This window comes from Gymnoscopelus microlampas, assembly GCF_963454915.1.
Source record: "Gymnoscopelus microlampas genome assembly, chromosome: 7".
In the NCBI taxonomy this organism is placed as follows: Eukaryota; Metazoa; Chordata; class Actinopteri; order Myctophiformes; family Myctophidae; genus Gymnoscopelus; species Gymnoscopelus microlampas.
In genome coordinates, this window is record NC_139944.1 from 37,676,426 (window position 1) to 37,697,481 (window position 21,056).

General features: G+C 41.2%; 2 protein-coding genes across 2 annotated transcripts in view; one reads left to right on the forward strand and one right to left on the reverse strand.

Moving 5' to 3' along the window:
- Positions 1–1,080: 1,080 nt before the first annotated feature.
- Positions 1,081–5,999, forward strand: ppp1r3db (protein phosphatase 1, regulatory subunit 3Db). Its single transcript, XM_084061573.1, has 2 exons — positions 1,081–2,475; positions 2,665–5,999. The coding sequence occupies exon 2, from the start codon at positions 2,676–2,678 to the stop codon at positions 3,594–3,596; it is 921 nt and encodes a 306-aa protein (XP_083917699.1). The 5' UTR covers positions 1,081–2,475; positions 2,665–2,675; the 3' UTR covers positions 3,597–5,999.
- A 1,101-nt stretch (positions 6,000–7,100) lies between these two features.
- Positions 7,101–21,056, reverse strand: part of phactr3b (phosphatase and actin regulator 3b) — a gene marked incomplete at its 5' end in the record, with an annotated part of 41,789 nt that continues 27,833 nt past the window's right edge. Inside the window, 5 exons of the mRNA XM_084061807.1 lie at positions 7,101–7,469; positions 8,673–8,749; positions 9,127–9,267; positions 10,363–10,424; positions 12,491–12,546. Of these exons, the coding sequence (XP_083917933.1) occupies positions 7,454–7,469; positions 8,673–8,749; positions 9,127–9,267; positions 10,363–10,424; positions 12,491–12,546 (352 nt within the window). The 3' untranslated portion in view covers positions 7,101–7,453. The remainder of the gene's footprint in view (positions 7,470–8,672; positions 8,750–9,126; positions 9,268–10,362; positions 10,425–12,490; positions 12,547–21,056) is intronic.

A 21,056-nucleotide genomic window follows, 5' to 3' on the forward strand; every position in this document is an offset into this window, starting at 1 on the left:
GTACGGGTTGTAAATGGAGAAAGTGCAAAAAACAGGTTGAAGTTCAGCCATGACGCTCGTGACGGACGAGCGTCGTATGATCCATGCCACTACGGGTAGTCTATGCTGAATGATAGCCTCTTTGTATTTGATTTGATATAATCATATACAATATCATTTGGATTAAATATGTAGGCCTGACCTAGTCACTGTATTGGTAGACTAGCCGTCTATTTTATAACCAATTAAAATGCATTTCAATAGGCTATAATTAAATATTAACAATGCTTAACGTTATAGGAATACTGAGTTGGAACATTAGATATAGGCCTATGATGTCATTGTACCAAAAAAAAGAAAAAGTGTAAAGGCCATCACACTCAGCCCCCATGGGGAACATTGACACAAATTAAGTATAATTCCACATTCAGGTGTAAAACAATTGTATTTAGTAAACTGTTGGTGTGTCCAAGTTTGTGCATCAGTTGATGTTTTTTTAACTGAAAACTCTGGGAGTGGGAGTACCAGTAACAAAGTTCAAGGTTCAACTTTTTTTTTTATTATGTCCCAAAAGGGCAAATAGGCTTACAGCAAGAGTTAGCAAAACATATTACATACATTAAACATATCTCTCACTGCCAAACAGGAACAGACTGGGTGATGACCACGAAGAGTGGACATCTGGAGAGACAGAGGACGACCGGAGAGATGGCGACCCGGAAGGGTTGGCAGCCCAAACCACTGCTTCCGTGAGGGAGAACCCAAAATCTACAGACTGCGGTAAAACCTGCAAGGAGGGTTTAATCCATCAAGATAGAATGAGATGTTTGTGCCCAGCAGCAACGACGACAACACAACGCACAGAAGAATGCTCGCTTCTGGTCAGACGAAGGAGGCAACCCACAGTGCCTAGAGCCTCCTAGTGTTGCCATCACTCGATTTTGATTCATAAATAAATTGTTTTGATAGCACATCAGTGAGCTGGATGCAATCCTATTTGGAGGGGAGAGAACAGGTGGTGGAGGTGAACGGTACCCTGCCCCCCCCCCCCCCCCCCCCCCCTCCTAGTGAGCTGTGGCGTTCCGCAAGGAAGCATATGAGGGCATTTACTGTTCCTAATATATGTAAACAACATGACATCAGCTTTTGACTGCAACTTGAGCCTGTTCGCAGATGACTCGGCTCTGCTGGTGTCGGACAGGGACAAGTTGCAGGTTGAAAAAGCCCTTAGCTCTGAACTCGGTAGAATCTGCACCTGGCTCACTGATAACAAACTATCATTACACCTGGGAAAAACTGAATCCAATCTCTTTGGGTCTAAATTTAACCTCGGCAAGGCCGACGGTTTCACAATCAAAGTGGGTGACAATGTTATTGCAAGAAAAGAGGAAATTACCTATACTGTAGGTTCCATTTTAGAAGCAAATCTTTCCAGTGATAAGATGGCAACAAGAGTAATCAAAAAAGTCAACCAAAGAACACGTTTTTTTGTATAGGATCTCTCAGTAAGAAAACTTTGAGGACTCTAACAGGAGCACTCATCCAAGGATACTTCGACTATGCATGCAGGCTCCAGACATCTCAAAACAAACTGATATGGCTACTTCTTGGCCTTACATCTATGACTCATCTAACCCCTGCTCCCTTTTCTAGGGTCGGATGGCTCAGGGTTGAGGACAGAGTACAGCAACTTGCAATGGGCCTGACACCGATAAGACACCCATGTACCTGTCAAAGTACTTCAAAAACGTAAATGAAGTTCACAATCATAACACCAGAGGTAGCTCCACTGATCACGTTCAACCCAGATTTGGCACTAACAAGGGTTTGAATTTGTTCTCCTGCTATGCCACAAAAATGTGGAATGCCCTACCAAAAGCCGTGAAAGAGTGTAAAACCCTACTCTCCTTCAAAACTGCTCTAAAAGAGTAGGCTACCTACAGGTGGCTGCAATTCAAAACTGGCAACTGTAAAAGTCAAAGCCTTTTCATAACATTAAGAAGGAGTATTGTGGGAGCCATGGACATCTCTTAAAATAACATGTGGCGCATTGTTTTGCTGTTTTTTATAGGCTACAGCCTGGGGGCCTTTTACCCCAAGGGGGGCTTTTAACCTACTCTACCCAACAACTATATGAATGCTAAGGTGCCCTATACCATGCTACCAGCTATCTATGGCCTAACCTAACCTTTCAACTTAAGGGATCCTTTTGGAAATAATAAATATAAAGCATAGCAGCTCCAGAATCTGCTATAAATATTCACACTACACTTAACCTCAGTTAGGGTCTCATGTTAAATGTCAAACGCTGAGCTCAAAGAGTGGGTCCACCCACTTCCATCACTGAACGAGTCGCTCATCAAAAATAAGTGCAGTAGCTCTGTAGTCCCTCTATCAGTGTTTAGGTCAACATCATCTCAGTTACAGCCGATGTCTTTTGCAGAGCTGGGATTTTTACAGTTATATGGTCACAGCTGGGATTGCAACAACATTAAGGTTTGGGAGTAGTTTGGCCCCTGCAAGATTAATAGGAATAATGTTTTAACCCACTGTAAAAAAAATCTGTTGCATTGACTAACATTTATTAGTGTATGTCAAAATTGTACATGTACATGCTGCGTTGAAGTCTGATTGATTATGTCATGGTTAGTTTGTTTCTCTTAACAAGTAATCTTATTCATGCAGGTGTTATAAACATGGCTGGGGCTTTTGGAGGACGGCAGGGGAGGCCTTCAACTGGGAAGTCCAGGACACATCCTTCTCAGTTCATCAGTGGATTCAGCAGTGCATCTAGCACTGGAAAAACCACTATCCGTCTGACGGACATTTATAATCCCAAACCTCAACCTGCCAAAACCACAGTCCGGATCCGCCCTCCAAGTCCCATAGTTCCTTCTCCTGCAAAGAGCCCTGAGTTAAGGCGCAGCTTGTCAAGCGATCCACCCACTAGTCCTATCATCAGGAGACGGGCCCAGTCTCTTCCTTCATCCACAGAGAGGAAGAGGGAGGCTAAGGTACGCTTTGTGGACTCCATGGGCCTCGAACTAGAGGAAGTTAAGGTCTTCAAAGTCGGCGAAAGACCCCAGATACCCCCATATGTCAAGTACAGATTACTGATGAGCTCTGAGCTGGCCTTTGGAAAGTCATTGGAGCTGTCCCTGCCGCACTTCAAGCCTTGCTTCTGCGACAATAAGGGAGCTCAGTCTGACTTCTTGAAGTGCGTCCAGAGCCAGAGGGTGTGCCTAGAACAGGTCCAATGCTCAGAGCTGGGGATATCAGGCACTATACAAGTGCTTAATTTAGCTTTTGAGAAAAAGGTCAGAGTGCAATACTCTTTCACCAATTGGCGGACCTGCACAGACACAATGGCATCCTGGGTATCAACTATATGCCGGGGGGAACCTGACTCACCAGACACTGATATCTTCTGTTTTCGTCTTCCTGTCCCGCCCTTCATCTTGCAGCCTGGTGCTGTTTTGGAGTTTGCCATCTGCTATGAAGTGGAAGGGTGCACCTACTGGGACAATAATGATGGGCGTAATTATAAGCTTTCGTGCCATAGCTACAAGGTGACCGTGCCAAGAGAGATTGAGGATAGCTTGCTGCACTTTACATGAGTGGCCACATGGGACCGCCCTGTCTAATGAATATGATTGCAAAATGTAAGTGGGAATTGTGCCTTGTCATTATTTAGATATGTTTGGCTTTAACATTTGCAACTTTGAGAAAATGTATAATTGTGTTTTCAAATATGTACATGTAGTTAAAGCCACTGGGTAACGCTGTCCACAGTATAAGGCTTTTTATTGGCTTGTTGCTGAAACAGTAGTACACACACACACACACACACACATACACACACACAAAATGGTTCAGAGTCAATGTGTTTTGTGTGAATGCTGAAAAAAATGTCAAAATGTAATATTTAATGCCCCAACATTCTAACAGTACATACTATCATCTTAAAAGTCCTAGCATGCACTAGATTGAGTGACATGACCCACAGGAGCTGGCCCAAGCCTGCTTTGTTTTGGTCAGGGGCTCACATGGATATAGGGAGCAATATTGGGTCACCTCTGTGACTGGTTTCAGGTCAGCTGGCTTCCTTAGATTCCAGACAGTGTTGACCTTTCTGTGAACAGTTTCCACTCAGACAAGTGCCAAGATTCCAAAGAAGTTTCTGGCAGGTTGCCACATTTGGCTCTTCAAACAACATTCTCCCATTTGCCTTACTCACTGCAGCTGAATAATGGTCACATGGCATGCTTTGAACTGAACATGAGAGCCGCTTCTGTACAAAAATATCCACCATGTCCTTTTACACAGCAGCAGTGTGTTGTTTACACAGCAGCAGTGATGGGACTTGCTCAAGTGTCCTTGAGCAAGGCACTGAACCCACATCTGCTGTTCATTAGTGGCATGTGTACAACTCAAACATTCAGGTTTCAGGTTTGATACAAAAACGACCTGCCTTACAGCACTGAAAAAAATCAATGAAACTTGAGATTTGTTTTTAATCTCTCTGAGCCATCAAAACAAATTTATTGTATTTTAATATAAAATACTAGTGTTATATTATATGACAATATTACTATATTATGTTACCCTGAATGACAGATATAATTATGGCCCATCATTACATGTAATTCCTATGGCAATAACATTAATGACCCTATGAACTATTATCACTAGCAGAAAAATAATTTAGGTAGAATAAGATGTTCGCTACTAGTAGTAGGCTATGCAATAATAACACGTTTAAAAGTTCTCCCTTTCTGTCTCAAACTATTTTTTTCTTTTAGCCTACTTGCACCCATTGCACTACGTCATCATGTACAGTCTTGATTTTGTCTTGACTCAAGTGCCTCAAACGTGAAGCAGATGAACTGTACCCTAACTACAGTGCAATAAAACATTACCTGCAGTGTAATACTGCAACTTAATGTTAACTTAACTTAACTTAAAGTGTCATCCACCCAGCTTTATTACTGTATATCATATTCTGTTGCTGACACTCAACATAAACCCAATACCTTGCTTTTCTTTTGGCCAGTCTTTCCTCCCTAGCAAATGATCTGTGTTGCAGTCCTAACCTACTGTATGGCATGTCAAATTTAAAGATAATGACGAGATGACTAGAGAGGCTGCTGGAGGGCTCATCTGAAGACGAGCTAGAGACAAAGCTACTGTCATTCAACATAACTTGTGACATTGTGTTATAACGTGACAATTGTGTTCTGCTGAAGTACAAAAGTGTGATACTGAAGGATGGATGTGATACATAAAGATACATTTAGCTGTAATATCTATCCCTTGGTTCAATACAAAAATAGTAACATTTTCTTACTGCAGCTCACTTCATTATTTTTAGCCCTAGTCCAAGATAACTCATGTACTGAGTGTTAGCACTAGATGGCGGTATTGTCACATGAAATGCACTTGATTCTATCCCAAGCTTCACTATGTTCCAAAAAAGGCTCAAGGCTAAAATGTCCCTATCAGAGAACCTCTGTTTTAAAATCTTTGGCTCTGCCATCTTAAGTAGCATATACACCTGTAAGTGACCGATACAGCATGAAGATATTCAATGGGGCACAATTTAAAAAGCTAAGCTCCCCAAAGATATCCATTGCCTAATAAAGGTACACAGTGTGCTAGGATTTTAGTATATTTAGTTATTTTATTCTCGTTACTTTATTGCTATTCTTTTTAATTTGTCTTGTTGCAACAATGTCGAGGAAACAAAAAATGGAACTCTTGTGTAACTCTATAGGGATGTAACAATACAAATCTTGTATCTTGATCTAACATCCATGGTTGAAATGCAAACACGTGTGATCTGTTTGTGATCTCTTGTTCATAGTCTGTTTGCTTAAAATTATTGCCGATACTGATACTATTGTGTGTGTGTGTGTGTGTGTGTGTAGAACAGTACTGCAATTGACTGCGGTAGATATTGCTGAATGATGTGCTGTTCATATTTTCCTTTCACCAGTATGCACTGACAATATGTAAATGAGAAAGTGGTATAATAATATATTGTATTTCACGATGTAAATACATTTTCTATTGAAGAGCCTCTCCATGGATTTTGTCAGTGTGCATGCTTTTCTTATATTGGCACATACCGTTAGGCAATACATTCGTGATTACAGCAGCCTAAAATCCACATATTGAAAAGTGTGTACAGTAGGGGTGTGTGTGTGTGTGTGTGTGTGTGTGTGTGTGCGCTCAGGTGCTTACTCTTGGCTAGAAGTGTGAGGATCACCCGGAAGTCAGGATATCCCACCCACGCCCATGAGAGCATCCTTTCCTCCCACACATCCGTGATTCAGACTCTGTTTTGGGGCTCACTGCCCACGAGCCCTATAGGACGTCCAGCCTGTAACCAATCAACTCATTACTCCAGTCAGCGAGGGGTCCTGATGTCAGTTACTGTACAGTGTGACTTACACTAAGCCTGCCATCTGTTTCTACACAGTGCCAGGCTGGACTATCTGAATCAACATGTACAGTACGGTGATGTCAACTATATACTGTAACTGGAAACATACAACGTAGGTGTGAGGGACAGCCTGAACTCTAGATGTGAGGGCCGCGGAACCGGTCGAACCTCTAATAGTACATAAAAGGTAATCCTTTGTATTGAGATAATTTGTCTTATCATTTAAGGTAACAAAAAGTATGATTATATATATATACATATATATATATATATATATATATATATATATATATATATATATATATATATATATATATATATATATATATATATATATATATATATATTAAAATCTGTGGTGTAAATATCAACTTAAATCTGATCTTTATTAATGTATCACTACATGTACATCTGTTTTTGTCTGTCAGAATGATGTCACATGTAATTTAGAAACCCCATTAAAATCATACCATACACAAACAAGATTTCTTACAAATTCAAAACCTGTATTGTGCAGACAATAAATAGTGCTTACAAATCGATTTTTTTTTTGTCTTCTACACAGACATGGTTTTTCCATTGAAGAACATGTACACAATCAATATGAAACTGAATCAACTCAATCAGTGAAACCCAAACACATCTTGGGATGTGACTAATGGTACTGGAGTGGGACAGATAGTCGGTCACATGCACATTTTCTTCACTTCCATCAAAAAGGCCATCTTTCAAAAGAGTCAGTTAAAAAAAAAAGAAGTCTTTATTTTTTCTATGGTGGACATGACCATGTAGCTCCTGCTCCTCTGAATGGGTGGAAAAAAGGTAAGGAGATGTTCCTCTGAGCGTTAAGGGGAGCTGCATGCACCTCCCTCTTCCAGCAGCTCCGAATCTGGAGACATAGCCTCCGTGGTTCACTGCACCCAAATATCAGGACACCCAGGGACTGTGGGCTAGGGCACTGGAAGACTCCATGCAAGGTCTTCTTTGACAGAACCAGACATCAGCAACTCTTCACAGAAGAAACACTTGCTATGGCCTGTGGAACCTGCCAAATAAGAGGAAAATAAGAGAATTTGTGAGTGTCGTTGACTGAAATAATAATTTTGTCCGATTTCACAACCGAAATCCTATTGATTGAGGAATGGACAGAGCTCTTAAGCTTTGGCTTTTCTTCAGCCTTGTGTTGGCAGTAATTCACAGTGCAGAACAATGTACACATTTGATCGTAAAGCGTTCTTCAGTGTTATAGTTACTGTACTTGACTGGAAAGCTGAAGAAGGCTTTGGGCCAAAACACAACCGTTGTTTTGTATGCTGCCTGTGCCAATTAAATAAAAGTGCCTGAAGGATATTTCAGAGAGTGCTGGTAAATGATAATCTCTCTGAGTGTTAAATAACTTTTCTAGACCGTGCACCCAGTAAAAGGTTACTCGAAGAAACTTAGGTAGTGCAACAAAGGAAAAAACCAAGGCACTCTTCTGGTGAAATAGTTAAAAAGCCTATATTCAGAATGCTATTTCAACATTGAAATGAATTTAAAAACTCTGACAGGGATACAACCCATGCGTAGCGGCCCCACAACCATCTTCAGGGTGTTACCAACTTAGGTAGTCGTAAGAAAAAGTTTGTAAAGTTAAATATATATTTTTGCATTAATAGCAGAGAGACACATGAGAGTAGGTTGAAATAACAAACAAAAAATCTATAGGGGGCACATGCGCACATGTACGTGCACAACTTCTCCAGCCTATTCTGGGTCCAGCCCACATGGAAGTTGCATTTTGCCCAGTCTGGCCCGTGACCTAAATGAGTTTGACACCCCTGTCTTGAATATATACTAATTCACAGCACTCCTCTTTTTAGCTCCTTATAGAGAGGTAACATGTAGCGTAAGCAAAACGTAAGCTAAATCTGTGCACACATTCTTCATATTTGAAGGGTGGAGCAAAAGGCTGCAGCTTTCTTATCTCCAGAGGGCTAAATGTAGCTAAATCTGACCAAACCTTACACTGTGCGTACGCACTGATCTGAAGGTGTAGAATATTCTATATTAAATATTCTTTGCACACTTTGAGCTTGACCCTGATGAAAGACCACATGCTGAAATGCTTGCAAAACAACCTGTCTTATTTCTATTGCTTCCTACTGTGGCTACAATTATTTGCCTTTTATGACACACTCTTGCCTTGACCCTTACAGTAATCAACGAACACCAAACAAAAAGTCCCATCCCAGTCATAGCCACTGACCTTGTCAGGTGTTTACTGGAAGTATGAACTTCCATCTCATTACTTTTGAACTCGTTCAGCTCCTTCCTGATTGCTGCCTGTAGAACAAAAAAACAACAGCCACAACAAGCATGAGCACAGGTGTGTCCCATTATATGTAAATGGTGGTGCTCAGGTGGCAAAGCTATTCAAATGAAAACGAGCATGAATTATATATCCAATGAAAAATTGACAAAACATCTGAGGCTTATAAGAGAAATAGGCCAGCTTTTCAGAGTTTCAATTGAGCAAAATGTCAGTGACATACAGTAGCATCAACATACCATAAAAATGAAGCCATCAGTAAATAGAACAATTTCAGCCGCTGCTTCACGTGGTATATAGTGCTCATAGTATATCACAAAAAAAGTATTTTCTGGGACAATAGCCTGACCTCAAAACAGAGAGGCAACGCAGAGGTGTCTTGTGAGTGTACCTTGTCAGAAGCGGACAGTCTAGTCCAGGGCTTGTCAGCCCGTCGGTCATAGTCCTGAGCTTTGGCAACCTCCACATAATCACTGAAACGAATGAGGATCTTTCTGTCCCGCAGCTCGTCCACTGTTGGCCTCTGGTTAAGCTAGGAAAATGAAAAACAGATGCAAATGGCGCTATAAGAGATTGCTGTAAAGTCAAACCCTGTATATCATTTAAGTTAAAAAGCAGTTATGGTCAAACTAATACAACTAATATAAAGTGTAAAATAAATAATATTATACCAGAAGATTCAGAATCAAGTTTGAGGTTTGAACTATAAAATGTAAAAGGCAGATCATGGGATCAGGGACAATCTGATCTCAGGGACAATCATGTTTGTCCTGATCTATGGACTGAAACATCAGCTCATTTTAATATAATACATTTTTTCCAGTCCTAGACAGTGTGCACGACCTTTATCATTGTATGAGGTTTGAACTATACCAGAATCCCTAAAGAGATTTGAACGATACCAGATGCCAGGGTGTATATAGAGGTCTGAACTATAGCAAAAAGTATTTAGAGGTTTGAACTATACCAAAATGTATATTGAGGTATGAACTAGATCAGAATGTATATTGAGGTTTCAACTATGCCAGGCTGTATATTGAGGTTTCAACCATATCATGCATATTGAGGTTTTATATTCAGTTTTGAACTATACCAGGCTGTATGTACATTGAGGTTGAACTCTACTCAGTAATATACTGAGGTTTGCATGTGTTTCGGAGCATTTGAGTTGCAGCTTCAGTGTAAATGTGCAGGTGTGAGTGTGCATGGGTCACTGTCTGCAAGTGATTGAATAGGCTCCATGCACAGCAGCCATATTGGGAATGAATTGGGCCCCTTCCTTACTTCCTTCACAGGTGTTACCAATAATACTAATTAAGGCTCCGTTCCATTTAGTGTAGCACAGTGGTTTTATTTGGTCTTATTTTCAAGGACCCCCATAACTCTGAGAGTGTACAAATGGAACCACTCAGAGTTACACACCCACCATAAGGGGCCATTTGGGAACCAAAATGGAGTGTTTCTAGTGAGCCAACATGCACGATATCAGAACCCTGACCAGAATGGAACAGAGCCTTCATTAGTATCATTGGTAACACATGTGAAGGAAGTAAGAAGAGGACCATTTCTTTCCAATATGGCTGCTGTGCATAGAGCCTATTGCGAGGATTCACAAAGTAATCCTTACCTTTCTATTGAGCCGCTGTTTGATCTCTCTCCTCTCCTCCTGTTCAGACTGGTCATTTCTTTCTGTTACATATCAGAAAATGGGAAATTAGGAAATGCATATCATCATACATATAACTTTTCTGGAGATACGAGTGCATTGCCATGGTGATGCAGAAACGAAACAAGTGTAACACACATAGGCAGAATGCCAAGTAATCAGAACCAGAAGCATTTCACCAAGTGTTAAACAAAGTAAGCAAATACCAAAATTCTCAAGTGGTTTTATATCAAAACACTTGAGAGTTTAATAGTACAGAGCAGACAGTACAAGGACAAACAGGACACCACACACTGTCATAATAATGATAAGCAGATTATACAATCTAATGTATTCTGTCACACGTCAAAAAGATTTGATTTGATGCTGGGACAGCGAATAGCAAACACTGAATCCAGTCTGTGACGATCTGTGCCAATTGATCCCCTCCGCTCCCTTTGTACTAAATACTTTGAACAGGTGGATTGGAACTATGGTCAGGACAGTCAGGACACTTGGGTTGGCTTCAAGCCTTTGTGTGTGTGTGTGTGTGTGTGTGTGTGTGTGCGTGCGTGCGTGCGTGCGTGCGTGCGTGCGTGCGTGCGTGCGTGCGTGCGTGCGTGCGTGCGTGCGTGCGTGCGTGCGTGCGTGCGTGCGTGCGTGCGTGCGTGCGTGCGTGCGTGCGTGCGTGCGTGCGTGTGTGTGTGTGTGTGTGTGTGTGTGTGTGTGTGCGCGTGCGTGCGTGCGTGCATGTGTGCGTGAGAGAGACACAGAGAGAGAGAGAGAGTGCAAAGGAGATTGACAGATTAAGGCTCGTATACAGTAGGATTCGTATTAATCAGATGGAGCAGGAGGAAGATGGTGCTAAATTTGTTTTTAAATCTCTGTATTTCTAACAACTATCTTGACCTTAAAGAGATGGAAAGTGTCAGCCTGAGCTGATTAAATGTAATGCCATTGTTGAGTTCTTCCACTGCCTGTGGTTCTTCTGAGTTATGAACGTAAAGGGGTAACACATCATGGATCCAATGTAGGTTTAATCTGTATTCCCTGGCTGCAGCTCAGACTTCAAGTGTCCTAATAGCGATGGAACCTAAATAAAGTTTGTTCTTTTGCATTGACATGTGACTGTGCTAAGGGACAGAGAGAGCTATATAAAATTAGCTAAAATAGACAGCTGCTGTGGGTCAGGCTCACAGGTGCAATGTCTGAAGTTAGAGCCATGGCTGTCTGACTTACCTACATATGCAAAAAGAGCCACAAAAAGCCAGAAAATGGCTTTCAAGCTTCTTAGATGAAGAAGTCACAGTAAAAGTGTCATGATCGGTCCATGTGATCTGAGTTGACTGTGCTGCATTCTAGATTTGACTTTTTGACTTTGTGGATGTGAAGTGTCATGAATAGGCTTCGGCGCAAACATGGGGTTAAATTCGTTCTATTGCTATGCCACCAAAATGTGGAATGCCCTACCAACAGACATCAAAAAGTGTGACCCTCCTTCAAAAATAAAAGAGCACCTGTCTGCAATTTGTAACTAGAAAAGTATAAGCTTAACACCACAAATGACCCCCCAGTGTTGATGATGTCTTGTATATTGTTGTCTTTATGAATTGAATACACAGGACCACAATGGAAACGAGCCCTTGGGGCTGTTTGTGTTATTATCATTTTAGCATCATGGTAAAATCGTACCACTGTAGGCTACTATTTGCAAGCTGTTAATAAAGTATTCAATCAATCAAATCAGGCCTATTATCTGCATTACTGTAGTTTCTTATATCAGATCAAGCCTTTTCCCTAAAATGAAAACAAAACTTTTTGTAATTTAAAGAACTCCGGGACATAAGCTGGTGTAACTGACAGTTCACTGTAAATCACAGTAAGCTTGGAAATGTGAACCAAGTAATGATAGAAATCTATGTGAAATAAATGTCTTCATCACCAATTAACTTTAATGACCTCACCACACATTTAAAATCTAAAGGATAGGCTAATTTACTTTTGGCCAACCACTCTGAAATTTCTTGGACTGTTTTAAAAACTCTGATCAGCTATTATTAATTAGATCCCAATAATAATATCGATGATTAAATTAAACAGGGCTACTCACGCTTCAAGATGTTTCGACTCTCCAGTTCTTCAGGGGCTGGCCTCTGGCTGAGTCTCCTACGAAAAAACACCAAAATTACGTTCTGGACCATTTTGGATCCAGTTCCACTCCCGCCCCAAAGTCTCTCACTGTCTCACAGTCTTTTAATAGCTGCACATAAATGTGTAGATCGAGCACCGCGATCTACACATTTTACAAGAAAACACTCCCATCACGTCCCATGTTGAGAGCAAAAAACGACTTCTTTTACAAAAACTCGAGGCCACCTCCTCATCGGGGAATAAATAAAAGTTGCGCGTTTATCACGCGACTTGTCCTTATATGATTGAAGCCACCATCATCATCACGCCTACAACAAGGTACTGGAAAAGTTGGATGAACAAAAGCGTAAACGATCCCAGTAAGAGTAGAGTGAAAGTTAGGATCATCAGTAGATTAAGAGTACAGTGAAAGTATCCGTTGCTGATGCTGTGCACAGTGCGCTCCTCTGTGCTGCTGCGCTCTGTTCAATTCTGTTCTGCCTCGCAACGCAACCTGATGAGAGAAGTAGAGGGTGCGAGTGTTGCCAGGTTTTGCGAGAGAAATAAGCAAGCAGGTCTAGGAAAACAAGGCCAAAAGAAGCAACATCACTTTATGGCTATTTCCCCCCAAATCTAGAGGGAAAATGTGGAATATTTTTTGTAACATCTTAACAACACAAATCATGTATGGGGGTCCCTGGCATAAAAATATGTTCAGATGGGGGTCTGCAGACACATTCTGGTACATATTAATTTGGGGGTCCTTGGCATGCAAATGTTTGAGAACCACTGGTTTAAACAACATTACACAGCAAGCCGAAAATAAGCAACACTTTAGAAACAAGGACCAAAAAACTGCAACCCGCAAACTGCCAATATTTACAAGCGACTTTACAGAAAAACAAGCCCAAAGTCGCTTATAAAAAGCCGACATGGCAACACTGGAGAGTGCCGCTTGCTGTGGAGAGAGGAGAGCCCGCCTCTTTGTTTTCATACGTATGCATCATTTGTGAAGGGGTGGAGCCGCAGAGGAGGAGATTCCCTTAGCAAGCCTTCATCAAAACTGCTGCATAGACTAGGATCGTAAAATAAGAAATATATTACAATTACAACTGTACACTACATCAGCATTGTCCCTAGTCCTTGAGATGGCATTTGATTTGACGAAGGTTGACATACCTAATAATGAATATCAGATCTGCTGTAGATAGGATATAATTAAACAGCCTGTGTGTGTGTGTGACGTATAATTAACAATATTTTATGATTAATTAGAAAAAGTGTAATATATTCTAATACCTAACAAATATAACATAAACAAAATAATTGATACATAATAAAATGTGCACAATTCAAATCAAATCTGACATTCTTCCAAATAAAGCACAGCCCCGTAGTTGAGCCAAAACAACATTAGAGGGGCTGTACTGGTATGACAAAAATACAGCACATAAATTCTCTGCATGCCACAGCATCTTAAATCTAAGATTCCATAGATGACTTTCCAAGATGAATGCCTTATTGCCTTCCCTACCCCCAACATACAAACTGTCCAGGAAACCAAGTTAGCCACGCAGCTGTTAAGATGCAATGCTGCGGCTTCCAAGACCACACTTCAAACAACCTTTGCCAGCTAGATTCAAATACCACCGAAGTGGAAAAAGCATTGGGAAGCGTTCCCAATAAATAAGAATGTTTATCTGAGCCAGTCTTGCATCCTTCATTTTGGAGTGCCGCCTTTTCCACTTTGGTGGTATTTGAATCTAGTTATATTCATAGCTGAGCACCCAATGCCTAAACACAAAGGCATCCAGAGGAAGCGCACTTGCTTTTTCTTTCTTAACTGTGCCAGCTACTTCTAAAAACAAGAAGAGACCCACCCGAGCGCCCCCTAAAAGCCACTTTTCAAACCGACCAGCAAGGGGTCGTTACATTGTACCCATGTACCCCACCTCAACTTCATTAGACACCCCCCACAGCTGACTGGGGAGAGGAACAACATGCATGGCTCGCATCCAGTGTCCAGACACGGCTCAGTCGCCTGACCTTTTTAGCTGAAAGTGCTGGCTGAGAAAGAATCGCTGTCTTGGAAAGAGACATTAGCTTTGTGGAAATGTTGAATCTATTTTGGGAAAGCTCTGCCTTTTGTAAACATTGCTGACTTCAGCCCAGTTATAGTGCACAGGTGCATTCTAGCAACTTGGAATGTGAGCTCAGAGCATGGGAAAATGGAATGATAGGGAAACCATGTCCTAGTGATGTATGTCTCCTACAATTTTCTCTTCCAAAATCACAAAGCTAGATCTTGTCATCAAAGGGTTAGGTGGAGTTAACATAGCCTACTGTAAAACATTTCAATATTAGCTGATCATGGCTGATCGTTAACAGTCATATGTATATTATGCAAACATCAGACCTCCAGTCTGAATGAAGCACCACAACAGCACAGCGGGCATCAGTCATTGGAGGGCATCTGTGATCCAGGAGATTGAGCATAACCAACAAATACATTAACTACCTCCACATGTGTCTGCTACAAAACAAAAGCAGTTATTCTTAGAAGTGGAAGGTAGGAACTCATTAAATAAATTGAACAGACCTGAGTCTTTTATTGTTGTTACAGTTAAGTTATTTTATTTTAAGTCAAGCTTGGCATTCTTACTTGCTTGCCATTTTGACTTTCTTGCTCTATAATTTGCTGTTACAAGGCTATCATCAATAATGACATCTCTATAATTCTTTGGGAGTATATGTAGAAGGCTATACTATCTGGGAGTTTGAGGTCATGTAATTTCATAACCACCCTCTTAGATCCTTAACCTAGCCTTAACCACACCAAACCTATACCTAAACTTAACAATTTCTAACCTAAGGACTAAACACAATCATTTGAACCATAAACTTATAGTTAAAGGCAAGGACACTTTGGTAGAGGTTTGGGTTGTGTAGTTACTTAGCCATGATGCAACTCCAAAGGTGGGTGAGAAATCAAAAATAGTTGCTCCAACCTTGACTTACATTGTACGGTGAAACAGCTCTCAAAGTCACTCTTTTAACCTGTAAACTAACACAAACATAGATGATTCTGACCATATAGAACATCACAAAACCCAGTACAGTTTTGTTTTGAATTACAAACGTCCATACAATCTGAATTTAGGTTGGCTTTGCTTGGCTCTGGCTGTTTGCACGATGCATTGTGGGTATGATACTGCAAATACCAGAAATATATCATAGGATATTTAATGAATACTTTCAGAACTTTTGGAAAGAAGGCACTGTACAAACAAACAAAACAAAATCCATTGGGCAAACTGAAGGGGTGAAAGAGCATTTGTTTGGTCATAGAGTTCAAATGGCTTTTTATTCCCAGCCTTCTACAGTCATTTACTCTTCTCGAGTACTCATCAGCTGCTCGGCGAGATGTAAAAGTTCCTCATTTGTTGGACAACTCACAAGCATGTCAAAGCGATGTGCGCATTGTAAGAGCAGGGGCTGATAGGAATGTCAGCAGAGGAAAAACGGGATGAGTCAGGAGCCACGGGGTGGACAGTGGCTTGCTATTGCCCACTGATGTGGAACCTAATGCCTAGCTCTATCTCTACAGTAGCAAGGTCTGAGGGTGGGAGCGCTGCTATGGCTGAATGCATTGTCTAAATGAGCCCAGGACAGCCCGAGGGCAGTGGAGTTGCCAGGGGAAATTAAAGGAATCCTCTTTCATCCAAGAACACCGGAAGTTTAGTGTTTATGTAACTTAGACAAAGTGCAGATCTGACATCAGGTCTTGGGTGTTTGAATGTTGACCTGAATGTCTCGTGTTACTCGAACATGGACCTGAAAGATGGAGTGCACATGTATGGGTGCATCTTGACTAAAGAACACAGGGCATGGGCATTCATTTTCCACACCAAACACAACACCTTACAGCATCAGTAGTCAAATTACTAAGATAAAAAAATAAAAGAACCTCTATAAATAGCTCATGGCTCATGCACCATAACGTCTACCTTGTTCAAAGGCCTGCTGTGCTATTGATTACAGATGAATGGTGCGCATTCAAAGACAGACTTGATGCCTGCTTGATATAGCCTATAAAAAAGTATCAATCGTTTATCCAAGCACATGTGTGACTCCAAGGCTTTGCCCTTTACTGCATGTCCACAGATCACAGAGGGGGGCATGTCTGGCTATAGACAGTCCACTGTGAGCACAGCATGGTGGCAGCTTCAAACAGCCCAGTTCTGGTAAGAGCAGTTTAGATAATAGTTCTGCAACCTTTCAAATACAATAGAAATGTTTCACATGAATTCAATTATGAATTCATATAATTGCGATTGGATCCAAAATCATTAACTGTTGGCGCATTGAAGGTCAAGTTTACGGGTGGCATTGGCAATTGAATCCGCTCGTTCTATTGTGAGGACTTGAGAGAAACTGACATACAATTTCCCAATGCCTTCTGTGTCTCAAGAGCTCACTCTCAAAGGCTATAGAAAAACTCTGTCAACCTTAGAAATCATCAAAGAAGCCTACAGTATCATCTTATACCTGCAACGCATTTGAGTATGAGTTCATCAAATGAATACAACCGTAAAATCCCATCATAATGATGAATCATCCCATCTGGATTCCATAATCCTTTCTTTACTGTGTGGTGTCATGATAGGTAGAAATCCATTAAACTATTGACTATTGTGAAAGACACATTTTGGGGGTATAGCCTGAACAAACAATGAAAAGACCACAACCATTAGTGAACTATTCTGGGACATGATGTAGTGTGATCATTGGTTGTCTAATCCCGAACGGTGCAGGAATAGAAGGTTATAAAAGGGGAGAAACATCACAACTTTCACTGGGTGGGCTCAGAGACCTCGTGACATTTGATGTTTCAATTAGAGGGTACTAGCTTAGTAGCGTGTAGATCTTTAGAAATAAAAGTGATTGTGTACAGTTAATTACTGCATGTGTGGGCCATGGGTGGCACGTAGTGGTGACAGCCTGCAATTAGAGGGATTTTGGATCAGACCATATATGCACAACCAGTGACATCCGGTGCCTACGTACGTCCAACTGCTTTACAATATCTGCCAACTCCAACCCTATAATTGTGTTGAGGCCTGGTGGTGATGCTGCTCTCCATACGGTAGGCTCAAATAATACAGGCTGCTAGGGTGGTAGGGAGATGGGGCCTTTGCATGGGATCATATAGACTCAAATAGCACATGTTGTCATCATAATCTGAACCCTTATTTAACCAGGGTTGTTCCAACCTCGCATCACCAGACTTTCCACCACGGAGGAAAGCCTGGTATTCGTTCTAAACTAAAAAAAAGTGTTTCCGGTGGTTGGTTCCGGTTGGTGTCGCATTGTTTTTGTTAACCACATAATGCAAATCAATTAGTTTATTCTCGCTAGTCACGCTACGAGTTAGAATGAAAGATGAACATACCAAACGATTATTATACCAAAAGAAAGTCAACGATTATAGCAATTTAAACCAATTTTAAACTAGAGGTGGTTCCGGTCGGTGGTAACGGCCACCTGATAGCTACATGTATTTCGCTCCAAATCAGAAACCCGAAAATTGTATTGATCCCAGGCTAGGGTTGTTCACTAAGATCCCATGGAGGATTCTATTATATTTATACAATGATGTTATATCTAAGAACTTTCCAGTACAATCATGGGTTATAGGGATCAAACATTAATGAGCAAACATTGACCAACAGTCTATTGAAAGCAGCAACGCAACTTTCATTATAAAAGCCCTACGTATTAACATATAATGCTATGTAACCGCCACCACAACACAGCAGGTAAGTAAGCCTTGTAAATGTATGTTTGAAGAGAGAAGTACAAAGTACCACAGTTATGTTTTGAAGCCAAGAGAAGCTAAGGAAGGCAGCCCAATGAGTATGAGTAGTGTACCTGTGGATATGAACTAACTCCTGGCCTCGACTACCAAAAAAGCAAAATAATTTTCCCAAGAAACAAGAATCAATGCATGCTACTGCATTAGTCATACAAGTACAATTTGAATCAATGAATGTGCTCTGCTCTTATCCTAATTGAGTGAGGGGTCTGGATGTCATTAAACCAATCGCTTCACTGGCTGAGTTCCCTTGCTGGTCCATAAAGAAAGTGGGAGGGAAGCCCTAACGTTAATATTTCATCATCGTGAAACAGATTATGAAAACTGTCACAAACCACACATATTATTCCCCTTTAAGATCGTTTAAAGATCATTTCCGCTTTATTGGAGTAGAGACTGAATGGATGGGGGCGGATAAGAAAGACAAATAAGGCTGAAGCTGAATCCGCATAATTTCTCTAGCCCACTGAAACCATGAATCGTGCGATTCGTGCCAATGGCAAATTTCTAACTGCTAATGATGGATTCTTACAGTCTACTGCTGAGCGTCCATTTCAACGCAGGGATATTTATAGGGGCCCCAGGAGAGAAGCCGTATGTGGGTGCTTGTTCTCTCGCTTCAGTTTCACACACTGAGCTATAGTGTCAGCAGAAAACGCCACAAATATCCAATTATTGGCTTCTCTGTGGCTCAGTGGTCTGAAGCACATACTTTGCTTTCCTCCCTCTCTCTCTCTCCCCTCTTTTGCATGTCACTCGCCTTCTACATACTATTCACATCCAATACAGCATCAATATGCCCCAAAAGGGCATTAAAAAGCCACCTAATTATCCTCCTCTCACACTGCCAGATTCTAACAGACATAAGGGGCTTAATACATGTGGGTGAGGGGCCTATCATCATGAATAACTCAAGTCTCCTTCACAAATACCGTATACCAAAACTGAATCCGAATCTGTAGGAAATTTGGGGGACTCATGCCTTGTATATGTTTATCTATGTTTTATAGATAGTAAAATCACACGTCACAAGGAGCATGCTGATTACCCAGTCCTACTCAGTTTCTTAAATGATAATTGACTGAGTCTACAAGCAGAGGAAGACAAAGAGGTAGTGATGTAGTGTTAGTGTGTAGATGTCTGCAGTAAGCTGATGATATCTCTCTTAAGAGCCCTGTTGGGGAGTGGGTTCGGTTCCAACTGAGGGGATGGCAGGCACAGTCTCTCTTTTGGCAGAGTGAGGGAGGGAGGCAACTGAGGTAGCCTGGGTTAGTGACGTATATAAGCCATTGATTATGGCTGGTGCCGCAGTATATCACTGATGAAATAGCTAAATATAGAAATAGAGGGTTTCCCTCCCCTGTCCCTGGCCAACCCACTGCTCTGCATTCTGCGGCAGCCTCCAGGTGAAGTAATATAAAATCAATGCAGCACAGAAACATGCTGTGTTGTTCCATAATTGCATCACAGCCCATATAAAAATACAGTCACCATGAAAACAAAGACATTTGCGGCAGTATTGTTGGCCGCTTGAACCCTAGCATCCCTATTCTGCAGAGGATATTTGCCGAAAATAGCTGATCTACAGTACAAGCTCACGCAGCAACACAACGGGGGAAGAGATTTAGTATAGAAATTATAAATTCACAGAAATAACGTAGCTGTCGTTCATGGATTTGAACTATGTTGTGGCTGATAGCGATCCCCAATAAATTGATCAGCCGGCAGGCTAAGCCTGAGAGATTATATGGAGACTTGTATGACGCGCAAACTAAAAGGACTACCGTCCAAACGAAAGCTCAATTTTAAAATGCTTTACTTCAATGTCACCAAATACTACAGTACAAACTTCCAATAAATATGTGCAAAGAAATCAATGAAACAGTGAGCAAAATGCGGTCAACAAAAACGATCTCTCCAAGCTCACCCTACCCCCACGGTCAAACCAGTCTTAAGGTGAGCAGGTGAGGACCATTATTTGTAAGCTGCTGGAGGACACCCACAGAGACACTCCCATCATCAAAGTGCCAATACGGTGCCTACAACTATCACAAATCAATAATCCAATCCAGTGCACGAATACAAATATAAACGCCATTTGGCTCCTACACTAAGTATATAGGGTTTAAATGGTTACGATGCTTATTGCAAATACAAATATAAACCCCATTTGGCTCCTACACTAGTAGGGTTTAAGTGGTTATGATGCTTATTGCATTTTCACAACAGAAGTACAGTTTTATTAACTGAATCAAACTTATATGTAGGACGCAATGCTTGAATGCCTATGTAGCCAAATCATATCTACATTATGTGAAAATAAAGCAACCGGGACAACTTAGTCACGTTCACTGTTGAATATCTGAAAAAAATACCTGTTACTGATAACTGATGTGTGGGTATACAGTATGTGCATGTGTATGCATACTGTATGTAGAAACCATTCAGGGCATATTTGCCAGCACTAGCCTAGGCCTATATATGGAGATCGCCATAGATGGAGACCTGCCAAGTCGTCATAGAGACCTAAACGTGCCATATGTACGGAGTATGACATCAGCAACCTCTGCCCAGATCTCCATACATAGAGATAACCATCACGTACAGGACTGACGGCATAGTCCCATATTCGGGCATAACTGATGTAGGCCGACCCATATACGGAGATGTC